A 23,416-nucleotide genomic window follows, 5' to 3' on the forward strand; every position below is an offset into this window, starting at 1 on the left:
TGAAAATGTTCGTCACGTAGATTAGATAGTGGTCATTCTGATAGTGGTACGCAATGGTTTATCCGGCATTTGAATCGATCCCTCCAACGCCAAGCTAATGCATCAATTCATATCCCTGGTCTGTAGCTCAATGGCGGCGATCATAGTCGTCTCGGTCTCGTCTGCGTTCGGGGTGTCGCCGACGCTCAGCCGGCGAGTAGCTGCGCTCCATCCGTCGTCGTTTCTGATGTTCTTCGTCTTTGCGGCTGGGTCGACTCCTAGAACGGGAGACTGAGCGCCGTCTGTGGTGATCTCGGCCGCGAGATCGTGAGCGGGATCTGTGGCGATGGCTGCGGTGAGGGCGCTCTCGGTCGTCGTGATGACGGCGGTGTCTCCGGTCCTTCTCACGTGCAACATCGTCGGCCCGGTCATGTCGCCTTTCACGTCGCGGGCTTCGGGATCGCTCACGTCTGTGTCGGTGACTCGAGCGATGGTCCTTTTCCGTTGTTCCGACATCTGGCATCTCTTCTTCTCTTGGCACTACATCGGTACTACTAGCGCCCCCTAAGGGAACCATGTTGGCGTTTTCGGATGCTTTGGGGGGCACCGGGAGGCCCAGAGCGATCGCCATTGCTTCCTCTTCTGCTTCCTTGACACGTTGAAGTTCCTCTCGCTCTTTGCGGATTCGTTCTTCCTCATATTCGTCACCCTTGGCGTACCAGCCAAGATCACGGTTTTGTTGCCATCTGCCGACTGGAGCCATCACCGAGTGGCCTAAGTAGTTCTCGCGGTGGACGGAACTTTGGACGTCGGACCATTTGAACTCATTGCGGCCGCCGCTGAGACAAAAAATTAGCAACCTTCAACCTATACAAAAGGATGATACCAGCGAATGAACTTACCGGCTGCCTTCTTTGCGTACACCAGCAACCAAATCCATCATGCGATAGAACCGTGTTATACGGAGGAGAAAGCCTAAGCCCTGCGAAGCTCTAGGTATGTACGCACTCAATGGTGGTCCGTGCGTGGGCGGTCAGCCATTCCATCATCGAATGATTGCACCTCCCCGCAGCCATGGAGGTGTTTGCGACCAGCTTAATCATGATCTGTTTACAAAGTTCCCACCCTTCTGTCTCTTGTGGCTTGTTCTCTCCACAATTGGCAATGACAGAGCAAGCTGCTTATCTTACTATTCACGACTCTTGCTGCTCAGATCCAAGGAAGTATTCTTCTCTGCAAGCATCCTTCGCCTACAGCAATGTCTTTTCCTCCCACTAGCTCTACGCGTGCTAAAACGGAAAGGGAATTCGTACGATATCGGCCCCAGGTACAAGCATTGAATATCGAAGCAGAAGAGGAACGCGTATGTTTGTCTTCAAATTACCCCACGCGAGAACTATGAACTGACTTGTGCTAGTTTCCTGAGTGGGTATTTACGTTTGTACTGCCTAAATCACCGTGACTGATTATCATTGAGCTATAGTGATGTGCCTAGACCAACTGTCTCTGCTTGGAGGTGTAATTTGGTGAGTACCTACTAATTTAGTTGCTGTTTCGTATAATCTTCCCCCAGTTCTGACCTTGATTTTGAAAGGCGGCCTTCTCGCAGCGTCGAAATCTGCTTTTTACAGCTCAAGTTGAAGACATTTACGTATGGATTCCCAGTGGACCTCGCCAGCTCCTTGGCTCCCAACCTGAGATGATCATTCACCCGGTGATGAGGGAACCCGATTCGCCTGGATACATCGATCGCTCTAGGCCTCATACAATCAATCATATCATTGTTGATGATTTGGGGGTTGATGAGGTTTTGCTTTTAGCGACAGATTCTGGAAACGTCACCGGCTACAATGTTGAGGCTATTTTCTCAGCAATCAATAGGAGCGCCAAATATGGAGGCGGCCGACCATTTAATGCGCATGAAATAAAGCCTTTCTTCGCTGAACATGTTTATTTGAGTGCTTGGGGCTTAGCCACCCACAAGTTTTCTCGGTTGATCGCCGTCAGCGCGAACACGGGTGACATCACAGTCTTTGCTTTTGCGTTGATGGATGTGATGTCTGAAAGTGATGATAGCAGTCCCGATTCTTCTGAGACCTCAAATGTGGGAGGCTCTGGAAACACATGGGTATCAATACACAATGCAGAGTTGATGCAGGGTCTGAAAAGGTCCATGCCCCGTCATCGAACACGCAACCTGCGGCTCACCTATAGAGGTCATTTTGACAACATTCCGTGCGTGTCGTTTGCCAACTTTGAATTAGACCCCAACGGTCTGTGGATGATAAGTACCGATATCCTCAACAACGTCTCCATATGGAGAGTCTGGGACAGCTTAAGTCCTGTCGATATCTCCAGTTACGATTGTTTAGAGAGTGGTCGAGAGCAAAAGGGGTGGTTCGTTTTGCCTTTACATCCTCGCAGGGTTCAACAGCACCTCCTCAAGTTTCATGCCTGTGGATGCGACCCAAAGCGAACCATGATGGATGATCAGGTGGTTTTCGACGTGACAGAGGCGGCTGATTATGTCGAAGCCAGATCCGTCCTCACTTCTCAGAAAATCGCTGCTGAGGAACATGCAACGGTTTCGAGCATATTTCTAGAAGACGATATTTTCCCTTCTGGCTGTGTTCATACTAAATTCCGACCGCAACCATTGAGCTCGGAGCATAACAATACCACTCTACAAGCCTCCGAAATTGCATCTCCTCCCGATGCTGTTGACACCACTGATGTCAGCTCTGAAGTATCACAAGACCAGCAGGTGGCTTCGCGCCGTCATTCGATTCGCGTGAGACGTGGTATTAACAATTTGGTTGAAGAAGAAAATGAGCAATGGGGCCCGGATTTTGCTGCTGAAGTACCTGCTGCTGAAGTGGATGTTTTGACAGGCTCTGTACACCATCGTAAGTGAGCGACGTGCTTCGGTGTTAGATTAGAATGCTAACCTGTTACTCAGCGACCAACCCTCGGTTTTTCCCTATTCTCCATTTTTCTGGAAATACCATCACTCTGAATCCTTATCCATTAGACCATGTATTGCGGACGATCTCTCGGTCTCCACTTGCTTCGCTGGTAGAGCATTCTCCGTTCTATTCCTGTGATCGCTTAAACTTGGTCAAGTACCTCCCTGAACTTGGGATCGTTATTGCCGCCTCCCAGGCCGGTGGAGTTGCCATCATCACTCTTACATGGCAGGAAGAAATTGGCCACACTTTTCGCCTAGACTGGCTTCTCCCTTTCATCACCCAGGAGAGGGACGATGGATGTCCACCACTACCTCTTATGGGTATTGCTGCAAGTCCCATGCCTGGATTTGAGATACCACCGGATGTCCCTTGTATTCCCCAGGATGTCAACCCCAAGGATCAGTTGAGATTCAACCATCGTCTGCTCAACCCAGATGAAGATGAACCTTATGTCGCAAACCCGCCCGAATCCTGGGCTTTCAGTCCCTCTGGCCCGGATATTATCCCTGGCTCCGAAGACCCGAACCTTACAATTCCTGAAACCCACGCCTATGCCTCGGAAATCTACCAACCTCATGAGACCTGGCATGGTTACCATCCTTCTCGACATTACAGGTTGCTTTTGCTATTCTCTGATCTCACAGTCATGAGCTATGAGTTTTGGCACGACTGGAGAGGTTGATCTGATGATAAAATTAGGTTACGCTTCGTGAAACCTGATTGCAAGAGGCATGTTCTACCCGTCCGAGTATCTAATTCAGTATTCCACCTCAAATTCAATACTGGTAGTCGAGAAATAGTATGAAAAAATATGTCATCGTTCAATATGTAATCAATTCGTACAGCGGTCACTTGAGGCTCTAACCGAGATAAGCCTAATTGGTTCCGCTCAAAATAAGCTTAAATCCTATGTTTAGTCACCTAAAACAAAGTTTTCTTTTCCAAGACCACGGGTCCCACTTCGATATCAACTTTGGAACCTTGGAAGATAATATCCCCATATACTGTGTAGCCAAAGCGCAGCCGTCGATCCCGACCATCTACATATCTGCTCAGAGGGGTCTTAGCGAATGTCGAGATCTCTCTTTACGCTAGAATGTCTTCATAGTTTATAATAGGCGTTCATAAAGACCCCGTAATCATTATTTACAGTATTATCTTTATGGGATAATTAGTCATTAGGTCAGAAGCTGTTATACTAGATTAAAAAGAATCCCGACATTCGCTGATATCTGACGTTCGCTGAGCTCTCGGAACTCGGATTAATACATGTTCCTCCGTGCCAAGAGGCGCTAAAAAATGGGGTCCCAATTTCAACATTCGATCAGCTGTCGCCTGAAAGCGGTCAGGTTTAAGGCCAACATCAGGCCAAATCCAGGCACTAAGGTACCATTGTATGCATTAGTTAGTTAAATCCGAAAGTAACCCTGGCCCCTATGCCCTTGCGTACAATGTAGTCAAGCGCTTCCAACCTTGGAAGGGTCTCAGCCCAGTTGACTCAGACAAGCAATCAACAAAAACCTCGAGCCCCCACCAGCGCAGCTCATTATACAACTGGAATTCAAGTTTCAATTTTACAAAAGCATCACATACTATAGAGATGCACGACCAACACCCAGCCCAGACTAGGGCTCTCGCGATGCCCGAGATCGTGATCTCAATCCTCCACCAAATGGACATGCGCACCCTAATCGCCGCCCAGCGTGTCTGTCACACCTGGGCAGATCCAATCCGCAGATCACGCTCACTGCAAAAAGCCCTATTCTTCATCCCAGCCAGCGAAAACAGCGGGACAGATCCACGAGTCTACAACCCCATGCTGGCACAAGCATTCAAATCAGCGTTCCCTTCAAAAGACCTACAATGTAGCAGCAATGCAGGCGCCAGAATAGAGGACATCAAACTCGATGAATTCGATCTCGCGAAAAGCCCGGCTAAGATGGAGATATATCTCCGGCCTGAAGCGAGCTGGCGCCGTATGCTGACGCAACAACCGCCAGTCTTCACGGTCGGACGGTTTCGCAAGGGGATTGGGCGAATGGGTCTTTCTTGGTACCAACAAAAGGCAGCGCGGCAAGATGAGGGTCTTCGTATGGGCACGTTGTTTGAATTGCTTGTTCAATTGAAGTGTTATGAGTGGCATTCCGGGTTTATTGCGATTTGTCTGGGTGGAGCTGAGCCTGTTAACACGCCGCTTAATATTGAGGGACCGGCTCAACGTCTCTTCACGAATGAAATTAATAATGATTGGAGGGTTATGGCTGCGAACTTTGATCTCGTGCTTATGACGAGTTCTATGAGCACATGTATGGATCCTGACTCGGATGGTTCCGATTACACGAAGAGTATAGGTGAGGCTGTCTGGGAGAAGATTTGTGAAACCTATTGCAAGTTGGGTTTGACTGTCACGGAGTTGAAGATGGAGGATTATAATGAAGGATCCGCGTTGTGGTATGCATGGGTTTATTAACATAGGAATTGCATACCCATGCCCGCTACAGAAAGACAGAGTCAAGCGATCGACAACCATAGAATTATGGAGATATCATATAAACGCAGAATATCAAATAGACGAAGCGCAAGCAACGCACGTTGTATGTATGGGGGAGTATGTAAGGGCATTTCCTGCGCTTGGCCAGAGAAGAAAGACCTAGTATATGAAAACGAAGCAGAGAAAAAGAAAATCCAAAAAAAAAAAAAGCAAAGAGGGAAACGAAACGGGGTGTGACAGAAGACGTAGGGGGAATTGATGAAAAATGCAATAAAAATGAAGGGGAAAATGCGAAGAAAAAAATGAAAGGGAACATCAAGTCGTTGTATGCATCAATGTCATTAAGACGCTTTTTGAATAGGGAAAGACCAAGATTCTTATGTGCCATTGAATGTTTAGTCGTGCACATAGATCCTCGATCTAGAAGTCATCGTCCATCTCATCACTATCCCATTCATCTTCACGGTCGTTTTGTACTAGATCCAAAAATCGCTGAAGACCAGGATGTGCCTGCGCTCTACCTGGTCGGATTGCAATAGCCTCCCATCGGATGGGGCCGTCTTCGTCTGCCAATGGTTCTGCTGGAACCTCTGCCCACTGTACAGGACGTCTAGGATCACCTGCCTGTGGAGGGAGACGATGGGGAGGAACTTCCGCCCAGCGAACAGGGCGTCTGGCTTGTCGTCTCGCATTTCGGTTTCGTACCTCGGCCATTGCGCGAGCTTGAGCCTGACGTTCAGCCGCAGCAGCGCGGGCAGCTGCGTGGTCACGCTGACCAGGTCTGCCGCCACCGCGGTTAATTTGGGGCGGAGCGGGTGCGGGAGGAGGAGGGTGTCGGTGAAGGTCGTCTTCATCATCATCAAATTCAAATGCAGGGTGGTCGTCATCACTTTCGTCTGTTTCTTCGTGAATGTCTACCACAGGTGGGTCATCATCGAAGTCTAGGAGTGCGTCTGGGATGCGGTGAAGTGCTTCAGCCCCGTCGGGGTTGATGCCATCACCACCTTCCAAATCCCAAAGACGATTGTAACATTGGCCTTTCTCGTCGTTGAAATGTTTGTATGGGTTGTCTGCACACAGCCAGGCCGAGCAAAGGTAGCAGAAGTGTGTGTCACACTGGAAGCAGCGCATGTGATTGCATCCCATTTGCTTTTGGCAGGGCACATTGCAAGTCGGACAAGGGGTAGTGTAGAGACGCAAGTACTCTTCGGTCGCTTTTTCTTCCTCTGTGGGCTCGCCGTCGCGGCGTGGGAAACAGCGTACCAGTTCACCATGCCAGCCCTTCTTACAGACGCAGCAGAACGCGTAGTTGCAGTCTTCGCAGATAGACACACGCTCCGCCATAGGAGGAAGCTCTCCATCGTTTACTTCGCCGCGGGCCTCGGATCCATCTTCTTCGTCAGAACTATCCAAGTCATCCGACATAGGATCTTCTGGCTTGGGGTGCCGCTTAGAACGTGCAGCTCCCTGGCACCATTGTCGTGGACAATAGACTGTGGTTTTATCGGCTTCAATCTTCTTCTTCCTCTTGAGGAATGCATATCGCTGAACCATTTCAGTTTCCAAAGGAATCTGGAGTAGCTCGCTTGGTCCCAGAGTACGATCACGCTTCTTGCGGGGCGGGGTCTGGCCGTCGCCCGGTACAGCTACAGGTCTCTTGTTGTATTCGCAATCTGGCGCCATGCATTTCACACTGTCAACATCACCCTCGGTGATGCAGCAATTGTAGAAATCCTGCAAGCATTGAATGCAGAATACGTGGGAGCAGCGAAGTAATCGATGGCAAACGGTGCCCTTCTTCGGTTCAAGGCATACCCCACATTCGAAAGTCCCCTGCTCAAACTTTTCCCGCTCGGCATTTTTGTTGTAGTCTAGTAGTCCGATCTTCAAGTCCCGCGATAAATATATTTCTCCCGACGGATTCTGGATATTGAAAGCAGTTTCTGCCAGCTGCTGGAGATGGTCAATATAGGTAAAGACGACTAGATCCTTTCCGCATTCCTCCCAAAGTCGGTTGCAATCGTTGGATAATTGATCGATGACGGAGGGAGGTAGCCACGAGGGGATCGTTTTTAGATGGACGATAGGCGGCTTTTCGGTTGGATAACCCTCTGGCAATTCAATCTCGAGGTTAAGCGGAGGTAGGTGCGAGAGGAGATGGATGTCTTTAATAGGCGGCTGGTCTAGTTCTCCCTTAGACTCGTCCAATGAGGTTGGAGGGGTGATGGCGGCAGCTGCAGGATCAAGCGGTTGCTGAAAACATATTGAGGTCGGGGAGGAAGGTGCGACTGGAAGATCGAGAACGGCTTTGAACGGAGAGGACGGATCGATTTGAATCTCTGGAAAGATGGCAGCAATCGAGGAAAGCTCGACTGAGCGCTCGTCCTCTGGAAAGTCGAGTTCGGTCATGGCGGGATGAAACCGAGTATGATCACTTGTGAAGATTTCTCAGGTGGGGGTGATTATATATTTGCCTCCGGTATAACGCTAGTGGATCGCAAGTTGGAGACAATGGTGTCTCCTGAAAAAACTCTCAGCAACGCTGGCTCATGACTGTCGTAAAAAAATCTGAAGGTAATGATGACCGATCTCAAGTGAACTGTCACTAAGGACGATCGGGCACAAAAGGGAGGTTTATATCCTGCAGGAAGATTCCCTTCGAATCAGCGTTGTGACTGAGATCCTGGTAAAAATTCAGACCAACCAAAGACGAAGAGGTGCCGAGTATTCCTTCTATGGGCCAATGTTCGGCTGAAAGTCGGGAGGGGTCTAAAAGATGATGCAATAGAGAGTCTGGGGTTTGGATAGAGAACAACGGCGTCATTGTTTGAAAGTGAAGTGACTAGAAGGGAGACGAGTGAAGAGATGAAGATATGAAGAAACCAAAAACCCCAAAAAGAATGGCAAATCCCCTCGGATGCCTGAAGATATGAAGGAAAAATAATTCGCCAAGTCGAAAAGCCCTGGAAGTCCCCGCTGCCCAATCTGCTTATCGCCGATAAGGGAAAAAGGCTTGGCATCGGGATATCCCTGAAATGGAAATCTCCCGAATTTAGGGGTCTCTGGAACTTTCGAACTTCCCTCCATTCACTCTTTTGATTCATTATGGGAGACACTCCGCTGGCGTCGTTGTCTCTGACTCATGTCCACTACGTTAGTTACGTCATCATATCTCTGTTGACTTGCCACTGACTATGTTTCCAGAACCCTGAGGACCGACTGTCCTTTGCCTCAGCATGGCTAGCCCTGATTCCTCAGGCACTATGCGTTTCCTATGCAACCTTGATCTGGTCAACAAGGGAGGTGGAAGTTATCCTGATGTTTGTAGGGCAGATGGGTTGTGAAGCCTTGAACTTTGTCCTCAAACGTTTCATCAAGGAAGAGCGACCGAAGGGTAAGTCGGCGATGTCCATGGTCTGGGTACCTTCCAAAACTAACACGTGTAATTCGCAGAAATGTTCGGCAAGGGATATGGAATGCCATCTTCACACGCCCAATTCATGACCTTCTTCTCCGTCTACCTCACCTTCTTCCTTCTCTTCCGTCACAGCCAAGCTTCCGCCAGCTCATACCCCAATGTTGCCGTCCTATTACGAGTCCTGGTCATGCTAGGCCTTTGCATCGGAGCTGCAGGTGTCGCTGCCAGTCGCGTCTACCTCAACTACCACACCCCGAGACAAGTCCTTGCTGGCTGTGCCGCTGGATTCGTATGCGCCTGCGGCTGGTTCATGGTCACCAGCCTGCTCCGAAGCAGTGGGTTGATCGAATGGGCCATGGAAAGCACTGTGTCCCGGTTAGTCAGAATCCGTGATCTCGTCTTAAGTGAAGACTTGGCTGAGGCTGGCTGGCAACGGTGGGAGTCTCAGAGGTTGAAGCGTCTCGGCCTCAGTGGGAAGAAGTCGGAGTAAGGGATACCCCCTTTTAGCGTATACTACCATAGTAGCGAGCGGACACCTGCCTGTTGATTTAACTGCCTGAAATCAATTATATTCTGACTCTTTCTACCTATTCCGTAAATCTCGTACACAATGGCTTTGTAGTCCGGTCACGTGTCAGCTGGCCTCCCGCATCAACACCGCAGCCACACCCCTCGTGCATTGCGAAGACTTTACAAAATGTGTAGTGGTCCATTTACATGAGTTTCGTCTAATTTTCGTTCCCTTCTTTTCGCTCTTTTAACTGATGTATGGAGCGTTGGTACCCTGGTGATCGATCCACCGAACAACTTTCTGCCAGGAACACAACAACTCAACAAGTCCCCAATGATGGACGCGCCTTCAGATCCACCCGAATCCACTATGCAGGAGCATCATATTGTCAAGGCGGATGAGGTCGACCAAACTGGGACCGATATCTCGCCAGTTTCAGACGACCAACTCTTGGAGGAGGTCGCTGAGGGGCTCCGCCAGGAACAGGCCTCGCAGGCCGCACCCGCTCCTGAGACGGAGTTCTCTGCGCCCGAAAAATTTATGAAACGACCCGAACTTCGTCGTGAAGGCTCTGCTCCACCTCCTCCGATGCAGCCGCCCCCTCCAGCTCCCGTTCAGGAGACCACGGACCGGGGTGCGAGCTCTCTGAGCTTATCGGAGTTGCGGAAGCTTGTGGGTGAAATGCCCAAGATCGAGCAACCAGCCTATGCTTTTGAATATGCCGATGCACAATCTTTCCCCGATGAGCTCGACGAGTGGTTCCAGTATAACGCCTTTGATCGTGTCATGTTGATGGGCATGAAAGGGACTTTTAACAAGAAATGGCCTACCTTTTGCCAGCGACGCCAGCGAGACACGCCCGGGGTGCCTTGGCTTGAGGCCTCTAAAGATTTACGTCGTTCGTTTATTACTCGGATGCTTGAGGATCTGAAGCTTTCTGAAGTCTCCGCGCGATTGGAGGCCCTTGAAACCATTTGCTATGTGGTCACTGGTGTATGGGGTATTAGCGGTGGGAGAGTGGCACCCGACTATCCTTCTGATCTAAATCCCGAGTCAGCAGCCGAAACGCCACTGCTAAAGTCAATGCAGATTCAGTGCATCGAACAGAATGTTTCCCTTCTCGAGGAATGCTCGGGCGTTACTGCATTGGTACAGTACATGTGTCGCCTTTTTGATAAGACCCGCTCAGGACTCGGATCTGACACTAGTGACATTGATTACGAGCGAATTAACCCTGGCGATATTGCGGCCCCGGAGCGTGAGGCCAACTTGGTCCTTACAAGCTTATACTTCGCCGTAGAAGTAGGTCGCAGGCAACAGGCGCGCGACCCTCAGTGCAGCTCAATCCGCGATGCACTGACCAGCTCTAATCCCAATCTATTGGTCTCTATTGTTGAAATCATCGCTCGACTGCGCTGGGACGAATCTGCCAATATTCCGCTGACCAGGATCCTGCTGTTGTTGTGGAAGTCGCTGCTTCTCGTCTTTGGCGGTATCGAAGATTTAAAGCGCGCAAAGGAAGTACTAGAGCCTGATGTTTTCTCTGAGAAGGATGATGCCAAACGCAGGACACCATTCTTATACGCCTCCCCTCTGGACTATCATCTCTTCCGCCAGGAAATCACTTCCAAATACCCAGCTTACAACCCTCCGCCACTTGTCGTTCCGCTAGAACTAGAGAACAATTCTATTCTACCCCCTCTTCCACACAATGCAGCCAAGATGAACTCGTCCAGTGGTATCTTTTGTGGTGTTGCCCCCTCGATTTCCGGTGGAAATGGCTCTATCCTTCAACAGGCCGTTCATATCGCAACCCCGGCGCCATCCCCACCGCCATCTCCCGCTGGCCCAGGAGGGAAAGCTGGGAAGAAACAGAACTATCAGACCAACCAGAATTTCCCCTTCATGTACCCTCCCCTGGATGATTCTAGCAACAGCATTGGCGGGAAGGGCACAACGCAACGCCAGGATGCCTTGGTTGGAAAGAAATGGGAAGGCAGTGATGTCCCTGCGTCAATTATTGAAGCCGGAAAGCTCTTTTCGACCCATGTGAAAATGACTCGTGCGATGCGACAGCTTTGGCAGGAGCGTGAACACTTTATGCAGTACGACCGTGGCTGGAATTCCGAGGACGCTGCTCACTTCCCTGACAACATTTCGGATGATTTGCCAGATGATTTCGAACATCTAGATTTGTTAGGTGACGAGGAGAATTTGTTGGGTGACGAGGAGAAGACCGAGCCTAAACCGAAGCCAGCAGAGAAGGAGACAGATGATCCTGATATCCAGCGGCGCTTGGATGCGGTTGACTCGTTTTATGTGAGTGCACGGTTTCGAGACCTAATCTCGATATTCGCTTACTGTTTACCAGACCCATACTCTATCTCACCTTCAGTCCATCACCATCGTATTCTTGAAAATCATCTTGACAAATGTCAGCGCAGTGGTCAGCCAGGCTACTAGCCAGACTACGCAGGGCATGAGGTGAGCTCAGACACTTCCAATAACAACGAATTCGTTCTAACATAAGTTTTAGTAACGGTCATTCCATGAACGGCTCTCACAATCTCCTCTCCGATGCATCCATCGATGAGCTAGACAACATTCGACTCCGCGAGATCACCGGGAAAGCCGTGTCTGGAACTCTGTTACTTCTCCTTAAGTGGTTTAAGCGATCCCGTGAGTGTAAAATCTGGGTGTTTTTGTCTTACTGATCTGCCGCTAACTCATCAAGATATCTTGAAATTCGAATACATGACACAGCTGCTACTTGACTCCAACTACATCCCCTTGATTCTCAAAATGTTCGCACACCAAGACGTCGACCAAACGGTGGCAAATAAGAATGACCGCGAAGATCTATCGTAGGTTACTCAATCTCATTCGCTAGCTCGCTCACTAACACAAAAACTAGTTTCTTCCAGTTCTGTCAAAACAACACGGACTTCCCCTTGGAATCCGATGAAAACTCCGGTGGCGACACCGAAAGTGAAGACGAAGCCATGCCACCCCCAATCTCCCGCCACCGCGACCCAACAGCAAACGGCAGTATGGCAAGTCTCTCCGAAGAGGAATCCCTAGCGGATATTTTCAACGGGCCGACACGCCCCGAAGTCGACGAACTAGGCTACCCAACCGCGCCCCTCCCCAAAGAACCAATCAAAGTATTCTCCTTCCGCAACTTCTTCTCCGCCATCAATTACCTACACATCATGCAAAAGATCACGCGCAACAAAGCCCACCGCTGCCTCTTACTAGTGCAGTACAAATCAAGCAACATTCTCCGCAAGGGCCTCAAGATTCCAGACCCGTATCTCCGCTTCTACACCCTCAAACTCTTCAAATCCCAGGTCCCCTACTGCGGCCGCAAATGGCGCCAGGGTAACATGCGCGTCATTACCGCTATCTACCTGTACTGCCGCCCGGAGCTGCGCGACGACTGGCTCGCTGGCTCTGATGTCGATGCTGAGGTTGATGAGGCTTTGCCGTTGGAACAGGCACTTCGTGGTCTTACGCACTGGTGGCATCTGCGCCAGTACAAGGATGTCATGGGCGGTGAAGAGGGTGCGTCTATGATGGAGGAAGAGCGTGATTTCTTTGTTCGAGAACTTGAGTCTATGGGCTGGGGCGGTGCTGCTGATGAGATACTTAGTGGGACTTGCGAGGAGGAGGTCAGTGTTCCTGCGACGCAGGGCAATGAATGGGACGGTGTACCGCTGCCTATGGAGGGGTGGCCGTGATATTCCTGTCTTCTGAGGCAATGTGATCAATGAAAGTGTTTTCTATACCCGCTGTGGCTTTTCTGTTTGGTCATAGTCAGTCATGTAGTCAATTTTACTGCTATGTTTATTGTTTATGTTCGGGATTTGCGGTCTACTTTCTCTTTCCATAGTTATTTTAGGGGGATTAGGTCTTGACGCTGGGCTCACACCTCGTTCCGATCCCGACAACGACCCCGTCTTTCATTAACCCTAAGTCCCTATATATACCCCGTATCCGATGCCAGCTTCTAACATTCCACTCCAGTCAATGACTACATCATTGACCAAAGCCAGGTCCGCACATTCATCGTCTGCACACCCAGCTGCTTGCCCAATTCTGTCGAGGTACTTCGCCAAAACTATCTTGCGCGGCATGTTATCCAACATCTACAGCAAGCTATCAATAAACAAGGCCAAGACGTCGACTTCCTTCCATCCCAGCCCACGGTTCTCACTTCTACAGAAACTTGTTGCCGAACTCAAAGTGCTTCCTGATACTACCTCCGTTGCTTGTGTTCTTTCTAGCTAGCCACCCGCGTGCATAGGGATCTTCTCTCGTCAAATCGAGGCTTATTCATCGGACATCACACGTCGATTGATCTAAAAAATCAAGCAAAAACTAATGGGACGAGCCGGGATCGAACCAGCGACCTTGCGAACTTCAATCGCACGCTCTCCCAACTGAGCTATCGTCCCATCTGGGATGATGTCATCTTCATTATGATATTACATAACCCTAACTTACTTGGAATTCCAATTGATGAAGATCATGGTAAAGCCAAGAACTAGTTAAACTAAAGGCAACTATGGCTTCTTATCTGATTCTCCTAAGTCCTCCTGAGTATCTAAGACCTTGTATCATACTTTACTACTACGAATATTATCTGTACCTTTTCAGACTTGCAGGATACCTCTTCGAGTCGTATTCAGCCCTCTAAAAGCGTGTGTGCATTCGTATCATAATAGGCATATGCATATTTGTGCCTCTCATTTCTGCTAGATAACTAGTTATTATTTGAATGATCACGAAATTAATTGCCTTCTATCCACGGTTCAAAATATATTTCCATTCAAGCGCAGGGTTGAATATATACGTACCAGTGGCAATAGCGTGCATTCACTACAAGTAGGAATCAGGAACGATAGGAAGTAGCGAGGATAGGTTACATTAAAGTCATACGAGGTCCATGATCATATTTCTGTAATCATGTCCACTTACTTGTAGTTTCATTCCGAGGTTCATTATAAAGATTATATGGCCTGGCACTCGCCGCATTGGCTACAATATATATCCAGTTGTGATTCGGAGAAACGCTGGTACATATGCAGTTGATCGATATGGGTGACGATGATGAGCTTATGTGATACCCCGCTATGGCATATACTGTATCTACCTATATTGGCGGACAGTCTGTGTTTATTTCTGTATGAGCTCGTGTAGGAATATTGCTGGTGTTGAAAGCGCCAACTGCATACATATAACCGTTTCTCTCCTACGTCTTTCTATGGTTCTCAGGCCTTAATACATACATTGTATCGCTTCGTAGATTGATTTACTGTTTTACTATCTTCCGGTAGTATTCAAAGGGATTAGGATGCACCTATAATAGGCACTCGTGTACTGCGAGATGGTTACCCATTGCATTCGTAAATGCCGTTTAAAACCCTAGGAAAGCGACCATCCTGTAAATTGATGGTGTCAACCTGGAGATCGTCTTTTATCCCAAATGGGACGATAGCTCAGTTGGGAGAGCGTGCGATTGAAGTTCGCAAGGTCGCTGGTTCGATCCCGGCTCGTCCCATTAATTTTTGATTTTTTATTCCCGTTATAATAGTAATAGTATTAGCAATTATGGCAAGTTCTTTTACCCAAAAGATGTGCTCTTTCAAAAGGGTATCTTAATAAAATGGCATAGCGTTGGGCCGGACTCTTACCGCATCGGGAGTTGCAAGGCGTTATGCCGAAGGATCCCTTTGACGTGGATATACAACATCGCAGTAAGATTTATACTTCTCGGACGTGTCCAGATGAGGTACCGTAAAATCATTGGTTCATTTTATTTCATTTTATTTCATTTCAATGCAATCTAATTACATTGTATATAGTAACTGCCATCGTGGAGGAGAAGATGTCTCTCGGCCACCATATCATCATGTCTCACTTTCAATTTGGTCCTTGACATGCAAAACTCCTTTCCGATGTTCTCTTTCTCTCCTCAACCAATACTCGTTACACCAAATCCTGAAGTCCGTGCTCCCAAACACCACAATGACATACCCATCAGCTCCACAAGCTCTCACAGCTCATGAGATGACTCTCCAATAGTCAACGGGCCCTTCTTGACCATGATAGTAAGAACTTCATAAAGCACATCAGCGGCAGCCCTGCAGAAAAGTCAGTATCTGTTATATCTTCCACCATTCAAAGCAACCTACATTGTCGACAACTCCGCATTGGTATCATAAGCAGGCGCAACCTCAACGATATCCGCACCAATGAAGTTCAAGCCGTCAAGACCACGGATGATCGTCCGCAGTTCGCGAGTGGACCAACCGCCAGTCTCTGGTGTGCCGGTAGCGGGTGCGACTGTATTGTATTATTAGCGACCGACAAGCCAATAGACATCTCCGAACAAGACTTACAAGCAGGATCCAAAGTATCGATATCGATAGAAAGATAAACGGGGTTTTCAGTTCCGACACGGTCGCGAATCTTCTTGATAATACCGTCCGTTCCTAAAGTCGACAATCATTAGTACAGAGCCAACCTTGGAAGCGACAAGATAACATACCGATAACATCGATCTCTCTCGCCTCAACAATCTCAAAGCCGCAGTATCCATCGTTCTCGTAATCGGAAGGACCAGACAGGGTCGTGCGAATACCAGCATGGATATTGGTATCATTCTTCAACAATCCTTCCATCGCCGCATGGTAGAAGTAAGTGCCGTGATTGATACCCGCGACCTGAGTAGGAGAGCCACCGAAGACCTTCGGCTTCCACGAGTCCCTAATCAAATTAGTTAATCGTCCATGCTGTAATGCTAAGAGTCCTCACAAATGACTGTCAAAGTGAATCACAGTGACAGGCCCATAGGCCTTGTTGATACTCCGCAGCAAGGGCAGTGTGATGGTGTGATCGCCACCAAGGGTAATAACACGAGGAAGGGTCTTGCCAGCACGCGAAAGACCGGGCTTATCAGCGTCAAGGTAAGGCTTGCGCATCAGGATGCTGTTGTGTCCCTCTTCGATCTGCTTGATTGCCCAGGCGTTGTCGTATCTATATCGAGATTAGTTTCTTGTCTTTGTATCTCCCGTCGAACGCAAACATACGAAGTAACGGGAACATCGCCACAATCCAAAATTCGCATGTCGCTGGTGAACGGGTTCGCCTCCAAAGGCACATTGTAGCCACCGCTGGATAATATCGTCAGCCGTGTTCGTGCTATGTATAAGCATCGCTGCTTCCCGGGCTGGTACATACTAAAGATTGAGGCGGCGAGAACCTTGTCTGATACCGCTAGGTCCGAACCGGGCACCGGGTCTGTAGGAGGTTCCGGTATCGAAGGGAGCACCTGTTCGGTAGATGTGTGAGTAGGGGCATTGTATGAGATAGTCTCGATCGGCTGGTAATGACTAACCTAGGAAGGCGATGTCGTATTTCTCGGCATCACTGGCCAGGCATGGGAAATAGGGCAGGCGGCCGAAAGTTGTGATTCCGGAGAATACGGAGTCGGCCTTGTTCGTTTAGTAGATGGCTTCTTTTGAGTTGAAATGTTATCAAAGTGGTTGCTCACCTGTTTGCCGCCATCTCCTGGGAGTGTGTTGTACCAGAGTCCTTCGTGTGGACCAGCAAGCTGGGACTGGGACTGGTCATGGTTACCATGAGCTGTGACCAGAGCAGAGAGGACAACCAAGCCGGCGATGGAGGCAATCATTGTGATATCAAGACTCAAATTTATGTAGAGAAACACTTGAAAGTGTCAAAGTGAATACAAGTCGTTTGGATATGGTGCTAAATTGCAGGGCCTTCCATGATATATGTAGTCATCCATTCTAAGATATTTATTCTCTACATTCCAGCTTGCCACGCGATAGTAATCCACTACCGTTATTGCCCTAATACAGACACGATTGACAGGAACTCGGCAATCGTACTATCTGCACTCATGAGCTCAAGATTGTAGTCAACCTCGGGAAAACAAGACAAAGAGAAAGTCCTTTGCCACTGGTAGGCAGCGTTTATCCTCCCCGCTCCCCGTAACTTCCCTTTAAGGAACCGACGTCAGGTGGAGCCTCGGTTGGTGGGGGATGCGGTTAAGGGCACATCATGCAAGGCAAAGCTATCCCGTCCCAAAAGGGAAGTCCTTGGGAGTGGGAACGTGAGATAAATATTAGTGGGGAAGATAACTGACTGGGGATGTATTTAGGGTTATTAATATATGCGATGGCTTATCGGCCGGTCGTCATTGGTGGCTGGCGATCTGCCAAATCCAGCATCTGGTAGTGTGCCTGTCCGACAACGGAGGATATTAATAGGGATGTTGTATAGTATAGTATAGTATATTGTAATGTATTATTGAATGCGATGCTGTTTACAGTAGAACCGTTAGTGATGTGTTGTAATACTTCGCATCTAGCGGACGTTGAATAACTTGTAAACGCCAAGAACAATTCAATTCCTATCTAATTGAGATGACAAACTCTATGTATAGCTAATTCTATAGCCAATCAAATATCTACTATCCTTCAAATCGCATCCTCCAAAGTCTCATGTACATCCATGCGCTGGAAAGCCTTCTGCACCTCCACATCCCACCGACTGCGCGCAACAATAACCCACTCAAACACTCCAACCAAATACAAAGCAATACACTGCCCAACCCACAGACCCTTAAGTCCCCAGCCATGAAACGCAAGCCAGATACCCAACGGCAATGCACCGCAGTAATAACTCACCAAATTAACCAGAGCACCCACATGCTGCCGTCCCATTCCTCTCAGACTCCCCCCACAACTCCCATTAAGCCCATCGGCAATCTGGAAAAGCGCCACATACGGCATGACTTCAGCCGTAAGACGCACAACATCCGAATCATCATTGAAGATCTTGGCAAAGTGATCCCGCGTCCCGATAAGAACAGCCAGCACAACGCCACCACAAACCATACTCAGCACGGCAGAGGTATGCGCCGCGCGCGCCGCACCGGTATCATCTCGTTTTCCTAGTAGATTACCGACGCGGCCGGATGTCGCGACCCCAATTCCGAAAGGGATTGTATTGAGAACTTGATCGGCTGTCATAATGACACTCTGAGCAGCGAGCGAGACAGTACCCAGGTGCCCAGCTGCTAAAGCGACGATCTCAAATGCCCACCATTCTGTTCCAACGTGCACAATGCCTAGAAGAGCGAGTCGTGCAAAGGTGCGAAGGTTTTGGAATGCCTCGCGCGACCATCCGCCCCAACACTCTGCGCCGTTGATGAAGCGTGCGTAGAGAACTAGCAATGCAAATGAGAGCCAGTAGCAGATTCCCGTTGCGAGAGGTGCGCCTAAGAGGCCGATCTTGAATGTGTAGCAGAATAGGTAGTTGAGACCGGCGTTTAATGGTGAGGTAATTAGCAGCACGTATGTTCCAGCTCGCATGATTCCTATATGATGGTCATGTTAGTATTCATACCCGGATCAATCTCGTGCAAACATACCTTGAGCTTGCAGATACTTCTTCATAACCTCGAAATAAATATATCCCAAACCCCCAGGAATCAAACAAGTCAAGAACCTCGCGCTGTCGTGTGAGAGTTGAGGACTCTGTCCAAGGAACAAAAAGACAGGCTCTGAACAAGCCCACAAGATAGCGACGGGTATATAAAAAAGACCCAGGACCAAGAAGCCTCGCTGAAGTAGAATTCCCAAGTCATGTTTGTTGGAGCTTCCCGTGAACGAGGAGGAGGCGAGTGTGTCCATAGCCGTGGTACCTCCTAAAGCAATCATCCATCCCGTAACCATGGCGAACATCTGCGAGAATGCACTCGCGGCGAGGTTCTCCGGTGATGAGCGACCGATGATCAACACCGATATTGTTTGAAGGCTGTTTTGCAGAGTGTAGGCTAAGATTACGGGAGTTGAGTCTTTCAGCAAGAGCCAGAACTCGGCGAGGATGAGGGCTCGCGAGAATGGACTTTCATCTTCGGAGTCGTTCAATGGTGGTCCATCGTCGATGGGCTTGGCGAGGAGGGAAGTATACTCGGTTGGTTGGTGACTTGAGCCTCCATTGCTGGAGGGGTTGGGCATGATGGAATTGGCGATATGTGCTTCGTAGTAAATTTGGCTCCGGCTTCAATATGTGATGGTTTTTAGGAAGTGGGGCACAGTACGGTGTGAGTTCTTCCACTTGTTAAGCAAGGGAGTTGGAAGAAGCGAAAATACTTCCTGTTAGCAAACTGCTTTTGATTCGGAAAGTGTGAATTTATTTCAAGATGATGCTACGGCCAGCGTGGAGTTTGTATATGCACGAATATCTGGTACCAATCAGTAATACGAAAATTCGCTACATGCGTATTCAACAATGGATACATAATACATAGCCAGTATGATTGAGATAATCAAAGCAATAATTGCCATGAAATGTGTATTTTTCTGTTGGTCGAGTATCTCAAGTTCAAGTCCGATACCGGACGGTTCGACGCGGTAGGGTATTCGGTATACAACAAGCGAACATGTTAGAGCTAACACTTCTGTGGCTTCAAGATTGGAGTATGAAATTGAATCGATCAATCTAGTCTTGATCTCTAACATGGGGAAGTACTGATGTTCTCTAATTGTTGCCTCGAAGTGGAAGTTGACTAGAGCGCCTTATCTTTCGCCTCTTATCATCGTCTCTGGCCAGTTTGATTGGTGCATGCAGACGACGTCCTCAGCACTCCTGTCACTTTGATAGTGGCGGGCTCTTTGCAGCAATGATAATCCTGATAGTTATGAAATAACCATTCTAATGGTTTGTGTACACAAAAGGGAACAAGAAGAGAATCACTGTGATTTGACTGTAACTTGACTGTTTAGTTGTATACCTCATGAATGAGATGATATGACTTCCCCTAAGGACGACTTTTATAATCAAAACAATGGTTATAATAGTATGCAGTGCCATAGCTTTCATACTCCGAGGCTCGTTTGATGTAATAGGCTGAAACGTGCTTCGTGGAATTATAGAAACCCTAATGCGGTGCTTATCAGCTAGGCCCTTTCATCAGGAGATTCCGAGATTCTACCCCGGGCCCCCCGGCAGCACGACCAATAGACAGCCAAAGCTTGGTTCAGCACATGGCAACAGATAATCGACAGATCTAGTATATATGTCTTATATATATCATCTCCCAGATCAAGGCGGGCTCTAATATCATAGTCATCTGCCGGCCTATATACTCTTGGATACGTATTCAAACGCAAGAGTCTACAAGATGGCATCTTGCCCAACAGAAATCGATGGCAAACGCAAGTTCGGAGAAAAAGACAACAAAAACGACGACGTCGACCCAGCCAATACTCCCATGGAGGGCACCCAAGTCCTTCACAATGCAGCCGTCGACAAAAACGGAATCAGACTTCACCCCCAGCCAACATCAGACCCCCTAGATCCATTAAATTGGTCAAGCCTTCAGAAAAATGGCATACTATCTATCGTTATGTTCAAGTATGTACCAAATCAGCTCCGAGGAATGCTCGACACTTGCCAGCAACAATCTACACGTCTTGCTGACATCTCACTAACCCCTGCTAGATATTTCCTATTCACATACCTCACAACCACCACAGTTCCCTCATTTCCAGAGATTCAAGATCAATACTCGATCAACTATTCGCAAGTCAACTGGACAGTCGCCGTGCCAGCATTAGGATTATCCGTCGGACCACTCATATGGTCATCCCTTGGTGAGATCTTTGGCCGAAGGGCGGTGTTCTTAGTTGGAACAACCATATCGCTGGCCTCGACCATTGGTGCTGCTGGAGCTGATTCCTATTCGGGGTATATGGTTGCTCGCTTCTTCCAAGGATTTGGAGTGAGCCCAGCATCTACAGTCGGAATGGCAGTCGGTATGTCTCAATCAATCATCCAGACAAGATTTGTATCTGACATCTAGTTTGACAGTGACCGATCTGTTCTTTGATTATGAGCGTGGTCAGAAGCTTGGCTTGTGGGTTCTAGCAATTGATGCTGGTCTGCTTCTAGGTCCTACCTGTAAGTTGTCCGGACATGTCAAAACTCCAATGTGTCATATGCTGAGATTTATTACCAGTTGGCGGCTTTTTGGATCTCGTCAGTGCCCCATGGATAAACTGGTTCAACGCAATCCTCTTTGCGACATTACTACTTCTCGAACTCTTCTTCATGCCCGAGACCCTCTACCCCCGCAACAAGATGCTTCAGCAAATGCCCCGTCTTGACGGCAACGAAGCTCTCCCGAGTGATGTTGAAAAGCAAATAGCAGGAGACGACACGGCGACATCTATGTCTCCGGAGACCCTACCCTCCGAGCTACGCCGGACAAAGAACCTCCCTTTCATCAATTGGCGTCCTATTCCCGGCATGCGCCATCCCAAGCCGTGGGACTCCATCACTCGGTTTGTGTTGACGTTCCAATTATCCGCAGTGGTTATCGCAGTTGTCGGATTCAGCTTCGTCTGGTACTGGTGGGTTTTATCTGTTATCACGATGGTACCGGCGGCATATCCGAACTACACACCTCTGATCCAGGGACTGCTGTTCCTTGGGCTGTTCCTTGGGACTGTCCTCTCGGAGATTGGGTGCTCTGGACGATTAAGTGACTTTATTGTCGAGAAGCTGGCGAAGAGGAATGGCAATATCCGCGTTCCGGAGATGCGGTTGTGGCTGGCGTACCCGGCTATATTGATCACCACTGGTATGTTTGACTTTCCAGACTATATGTTGAACCCGACTGACAATAGTGATTATCATAGTTGGGTTGGTTGTTTGGGGAATCAGTATCGACAAAAACTACCACTGGATGGTAGGCCAGGTGGCATTCTTCCTATGTGAGTTCTATCTTCCGGTATATATAACATATCATTCGACGCAGTGCTGACAATCAATCCTCTAGTTGCCGCTGGTATCCAGATCGGAAATACTGTAACCAGTAGCTACATTGTGGACTGCTACCCACTACAAACAACGAGCGTGATCACATTCTACGCCGTATTTCTGAACTTGAGTGCTTTTATCAATCCGGTATGTTGTCCAATCTACCTTGATAATGAGCTATTTAGTGGATGTTGATAACTGACTTCTTCGTAGTTCTTCATTGCCAATTGGCAAGCGTCTTCTGGTTGGACTTGGACATTCACTGCCCAAGGACTTATTGTACTTGGTGGCGGGTGTTTGGTGTTTGGTGGTCTACATATATTTGGGGCTTGGATGCGCGCAAAAGCACCTCAGCCTTCATGGGTCAATCCGGAGTTTGATATGGATCCTTGATTCGGGGGCCTGCTCTATGGAGCCATATATGGGACCCAATTTATTCAACTACTAGTTATTACAACATATATTCTTCATATTCATATTAGTCAACCGGATAACTCGGGTAGCAACCTTTCTCGTTCCGACTGTTGTACTGTTGACGTGTACGAGATCCGAATCAGAACCAACCGAGCCAAGGCAAGACAGTAGAAACCCGAGAACGATGTAAATATCAAGATGAATAGAATTTTTTTAGGCATCTTTCATAATACTATCTAATTCTTAAGATTTTTAAACCGTGGACCATGGTGGGTTTCTATGTCGTGTCGGGTTGTATGTTACACCGGCAAGAACTTTTGATTTATAATATTAAATTAAGCTTTTATCTTTATCCCAAATGGGACGATAGCTCAGTTGGGAGAGCGTGCGATTGAAGTTCGCAAGGTCGCTGGTTCGATCCCGGCTCGTCCCATTAGTTTTTGGACTTTTTTTTTGCTTGCTAACTTACCTACTACTTACTACATGGAAATAATCCTTGGGGTAGATCATAGTGGGACGAAACGATTGTAAATCAATTGAAGTTCAGCCTCAATTACATGTTCGTAGCTGTTTCTCCGGCTCGCGGTGCACGATCCCTTTTTCTTTCTATGATGGTGAGAGATGACCAGAGAAAACCACCAGCAAACAGGCAGGTGCAGTGCTATTCTATCTTCTTGTGGGATCCATATGCTCGGCCTCATCTAGCTTGCCTTGGTGACAATATATACCCCCGAGATTGTTAACGGTGGCTAGGGTTGATATATGGTCTGGTC

At 48.3% G+C, this 23,416-nt stretch overlaps 10 protein-coding genes across 10 annotated transcripts; 6 read left to right on the forward strand and 4 right to left on the reverse strand.

The window, feature by feature from the left end:
• Positions 1 to 102: 102 nt before the first annotated feature.
• Positions 103 to 922, reverse strand: N7518_009559 (MMtag domain-containing protein; the record flags this gene model as incomplete). The annotated part of the gene is made up of 3 exons (XM_057190485.1): positions 103 to 449; positions 535 to 818; positions 882 to 922. 3 exons carry the CDS (start codon positions 920 to 922, stop codon positions 103 to 105), a joined length of 672 nt encoding a protein of 223 aa, XP_057038141.1.
• A 315-nt stretch (positions 923 to 1,237) lies between these two features.
• Positions 1,238 to 3,630, forward strand: N7518_009560 (uncharacterized protein; the record flags this gene model as incomplete). Its single annotated transcript, XM_057190486.1, has 5 exons — positions 1,238 to 1,342; positions 1,397 to 1,404; positions 1,463 to 1,505; positions 1,574 to 2,885; positions 2,939 to 3,630. 5 exons carry the CDS (start codon positions 1,238 to 1,240, stop codon positions 3,628 to 3,630), a joined length of 2,160 nt encoding a protein of 719 aa, XP_057038142.1.
• A 918-nt stretch (positions 3,631 to 4,548) lies between these two features.
• On the forward strand, positions 4,549 to 5,418 carry N7518_009561 (uncharacterized protein; the record flags this gene model as incomplete). Its single annotated transcript, XM_057190487.1, has 1 exon — positions 4,549 to 5,418. One exon carries the CDS (start codon positions 4,549 to 4,551, stop codon positions 5,416 to 5,418), a length of 870 nt encoding a protein of 289 aa, XP_057038143.1.
• Positions 5,419 to 5,859: 441 nt separating this feature from the next.
• Positions 5,860 to 7,848, reverse strand: N7518_009562 (RBR-type E3 ubiquitin transferase; the record flags this gene model as incomplete). The annotated part of the gene is made up of 1 exon (XM_057190488.1): positions 5,860 to 7,848. The coding sequence occupies one exon, from the start codon at positions 7,846 to 7,848 to the stop codon at positions 5,860 to 5,862; it is 1,989 nt and encodes a 662-aa protein (XP_057038144.1).
• A 696-nt stretch (positions 7,849 to 8,544) lies between these two features.
• Positions 8,545 to 9,347, forward strand: N7518_009563 (phosphatase PAP2 family protein; the record flags this gene model as incomplete). Its single annotated transcript, XM_057190489.1, has 3 exons — positions 8,545 to 8,592; positions 8,644 to 8,833; positions 8,893 to 9,347. 3 exons carry the CDS (start codon positions 8,545 to 8,547, stop codon positions 9,345 to 9,347), a joined length of 693 nt encoding a protein of 230 aa, XP_057038145.1.
• Positions 9,348 to 9,704: 357 nt separating this feature from the next.
• Positions 9,705 to 13,108, forward strand: N7518_009564 (FAR11/STRIP family protein; the record flags this gene model as incomplete). The annotated part of the gene is made up of 5 exons (XM_057190490.1): positions 9,705 to 11,687; positions 11,740 to 11,852; positions 11,905 to 12,047; positions 12,103 to 12,232; positions 12,283 to 13,108. The coding sequence occupies 5 exons, from the start codon at positions 9,705 to 9,707 to the stop codon at positions 13,106 to 13,108; spliced, it is 3,195 nt and encodes a 1,064-aa protein (XP_057038146.1).
• Positions 13,109 to 15,426: 2,318 nt separating this feature from the next.
• N7518_009565 (agmatinase) lies at positions 15,427 to 17,067 on the reverse strand (the record flags this gene model as incomplete). The annotated part of the gene is made up of 9 exons (XM_057190491.1): positions 15,427 to 15,514; positions 15,566 to 15,716; positions 15,773 to 15,865; positions 15,922 to 16,139; positions 16,188 to 16,409; positions 16,463 to 16,546; positions 16,614 to 16,704; positions 16,771 to 16,867; positions 16,927 to 17,067. 9 exons carry the CDS (start codon positions 17,065 to 17,067, stop codon positions 15,427 to 15,429), a joined length of 1,185 nt encoding a protein of 394 aa, XP_057038147.1.
• An 811-nt stretch (positions 17,068 to 17,878) lies between these two features.
• Positions 17,879 to 19,423, reverse strand: N7518_009566 (MATE family efflux transporter; the record flags this gene model as incomplete). The annotated part of the gene is made up of 2 exons (XM_057190492.1): positions 17,879 to 18,780; positions 18,835 to 19,423. 2 exons carry the CDS (start codon positions 19,421 to 19,423, stop codon positions 17,879 to 17,881), a joined length of 1,491 nt encoding a protein of 496 aa, XP_057038148.1.
• A 1,166-nt stretch (positions 19,424 to 20,589) lies between these two features.
• On the forward strand, positions 20,590 to 22,622 carry N7518_009567 (uncharacterized protein; the record flags this gene model as incomplete). Its single annotated transcript, XM_057190493.1, has 7 exons — positions 20,590 to 20,822; positions 20,910 to 21,223; positions 21,279 to 21,368; positions 21,427 to 22,050; positions 22,109 to 22,183; positions 22,249 to 22,376; positions 22,443 to 22,622. 7 exons carry the CDS (start codon positions 20,590 to 20,592, stop codon positions 22,620 to 22,622), a joined length of 1,644 nt encoding a protein of 547 aa, XP_057038149.1.
• A 287-nt stretch (positions 22,623 to 22,909) lies between these two features.
• On the forward strand, positions 22,910 to 23,174 carry N7518_009568 (uncharacterized protein; the record flags this gene model as incomplete). The annotated part of the gene is made up of 2 exons (XM_057190494.1): positions 22,910 to 22,937; positions 22,984 to 23,174. The coding sequence occupies 2 exons, from the start codon at positions 22,910 to 22,912 to the stop codon at positions 23,172 to 23,174; spliced, it is 219 nt and encodes a 72-aa protein (XP_057038150.1).
• Positions 23,175 to 23,416: the final 242 nt, after the last annotated feature.

The sequence above is a fragment of the Penicillium psychrosexuale genome, assembly GCF_028828465.1.
Source record: "Penicillium psychrosexuale strain IBT 29551 chromosome Unknown utg000005l, whole genome shotgun sequence".
Classification (NCBI taxonomy): Eukaryota; Fungi; Ascomycota; class Eurotiomycetes; order Eurotiales; family Aspergillaceae; genus Penicillium; species Penicillium psychrosexuale.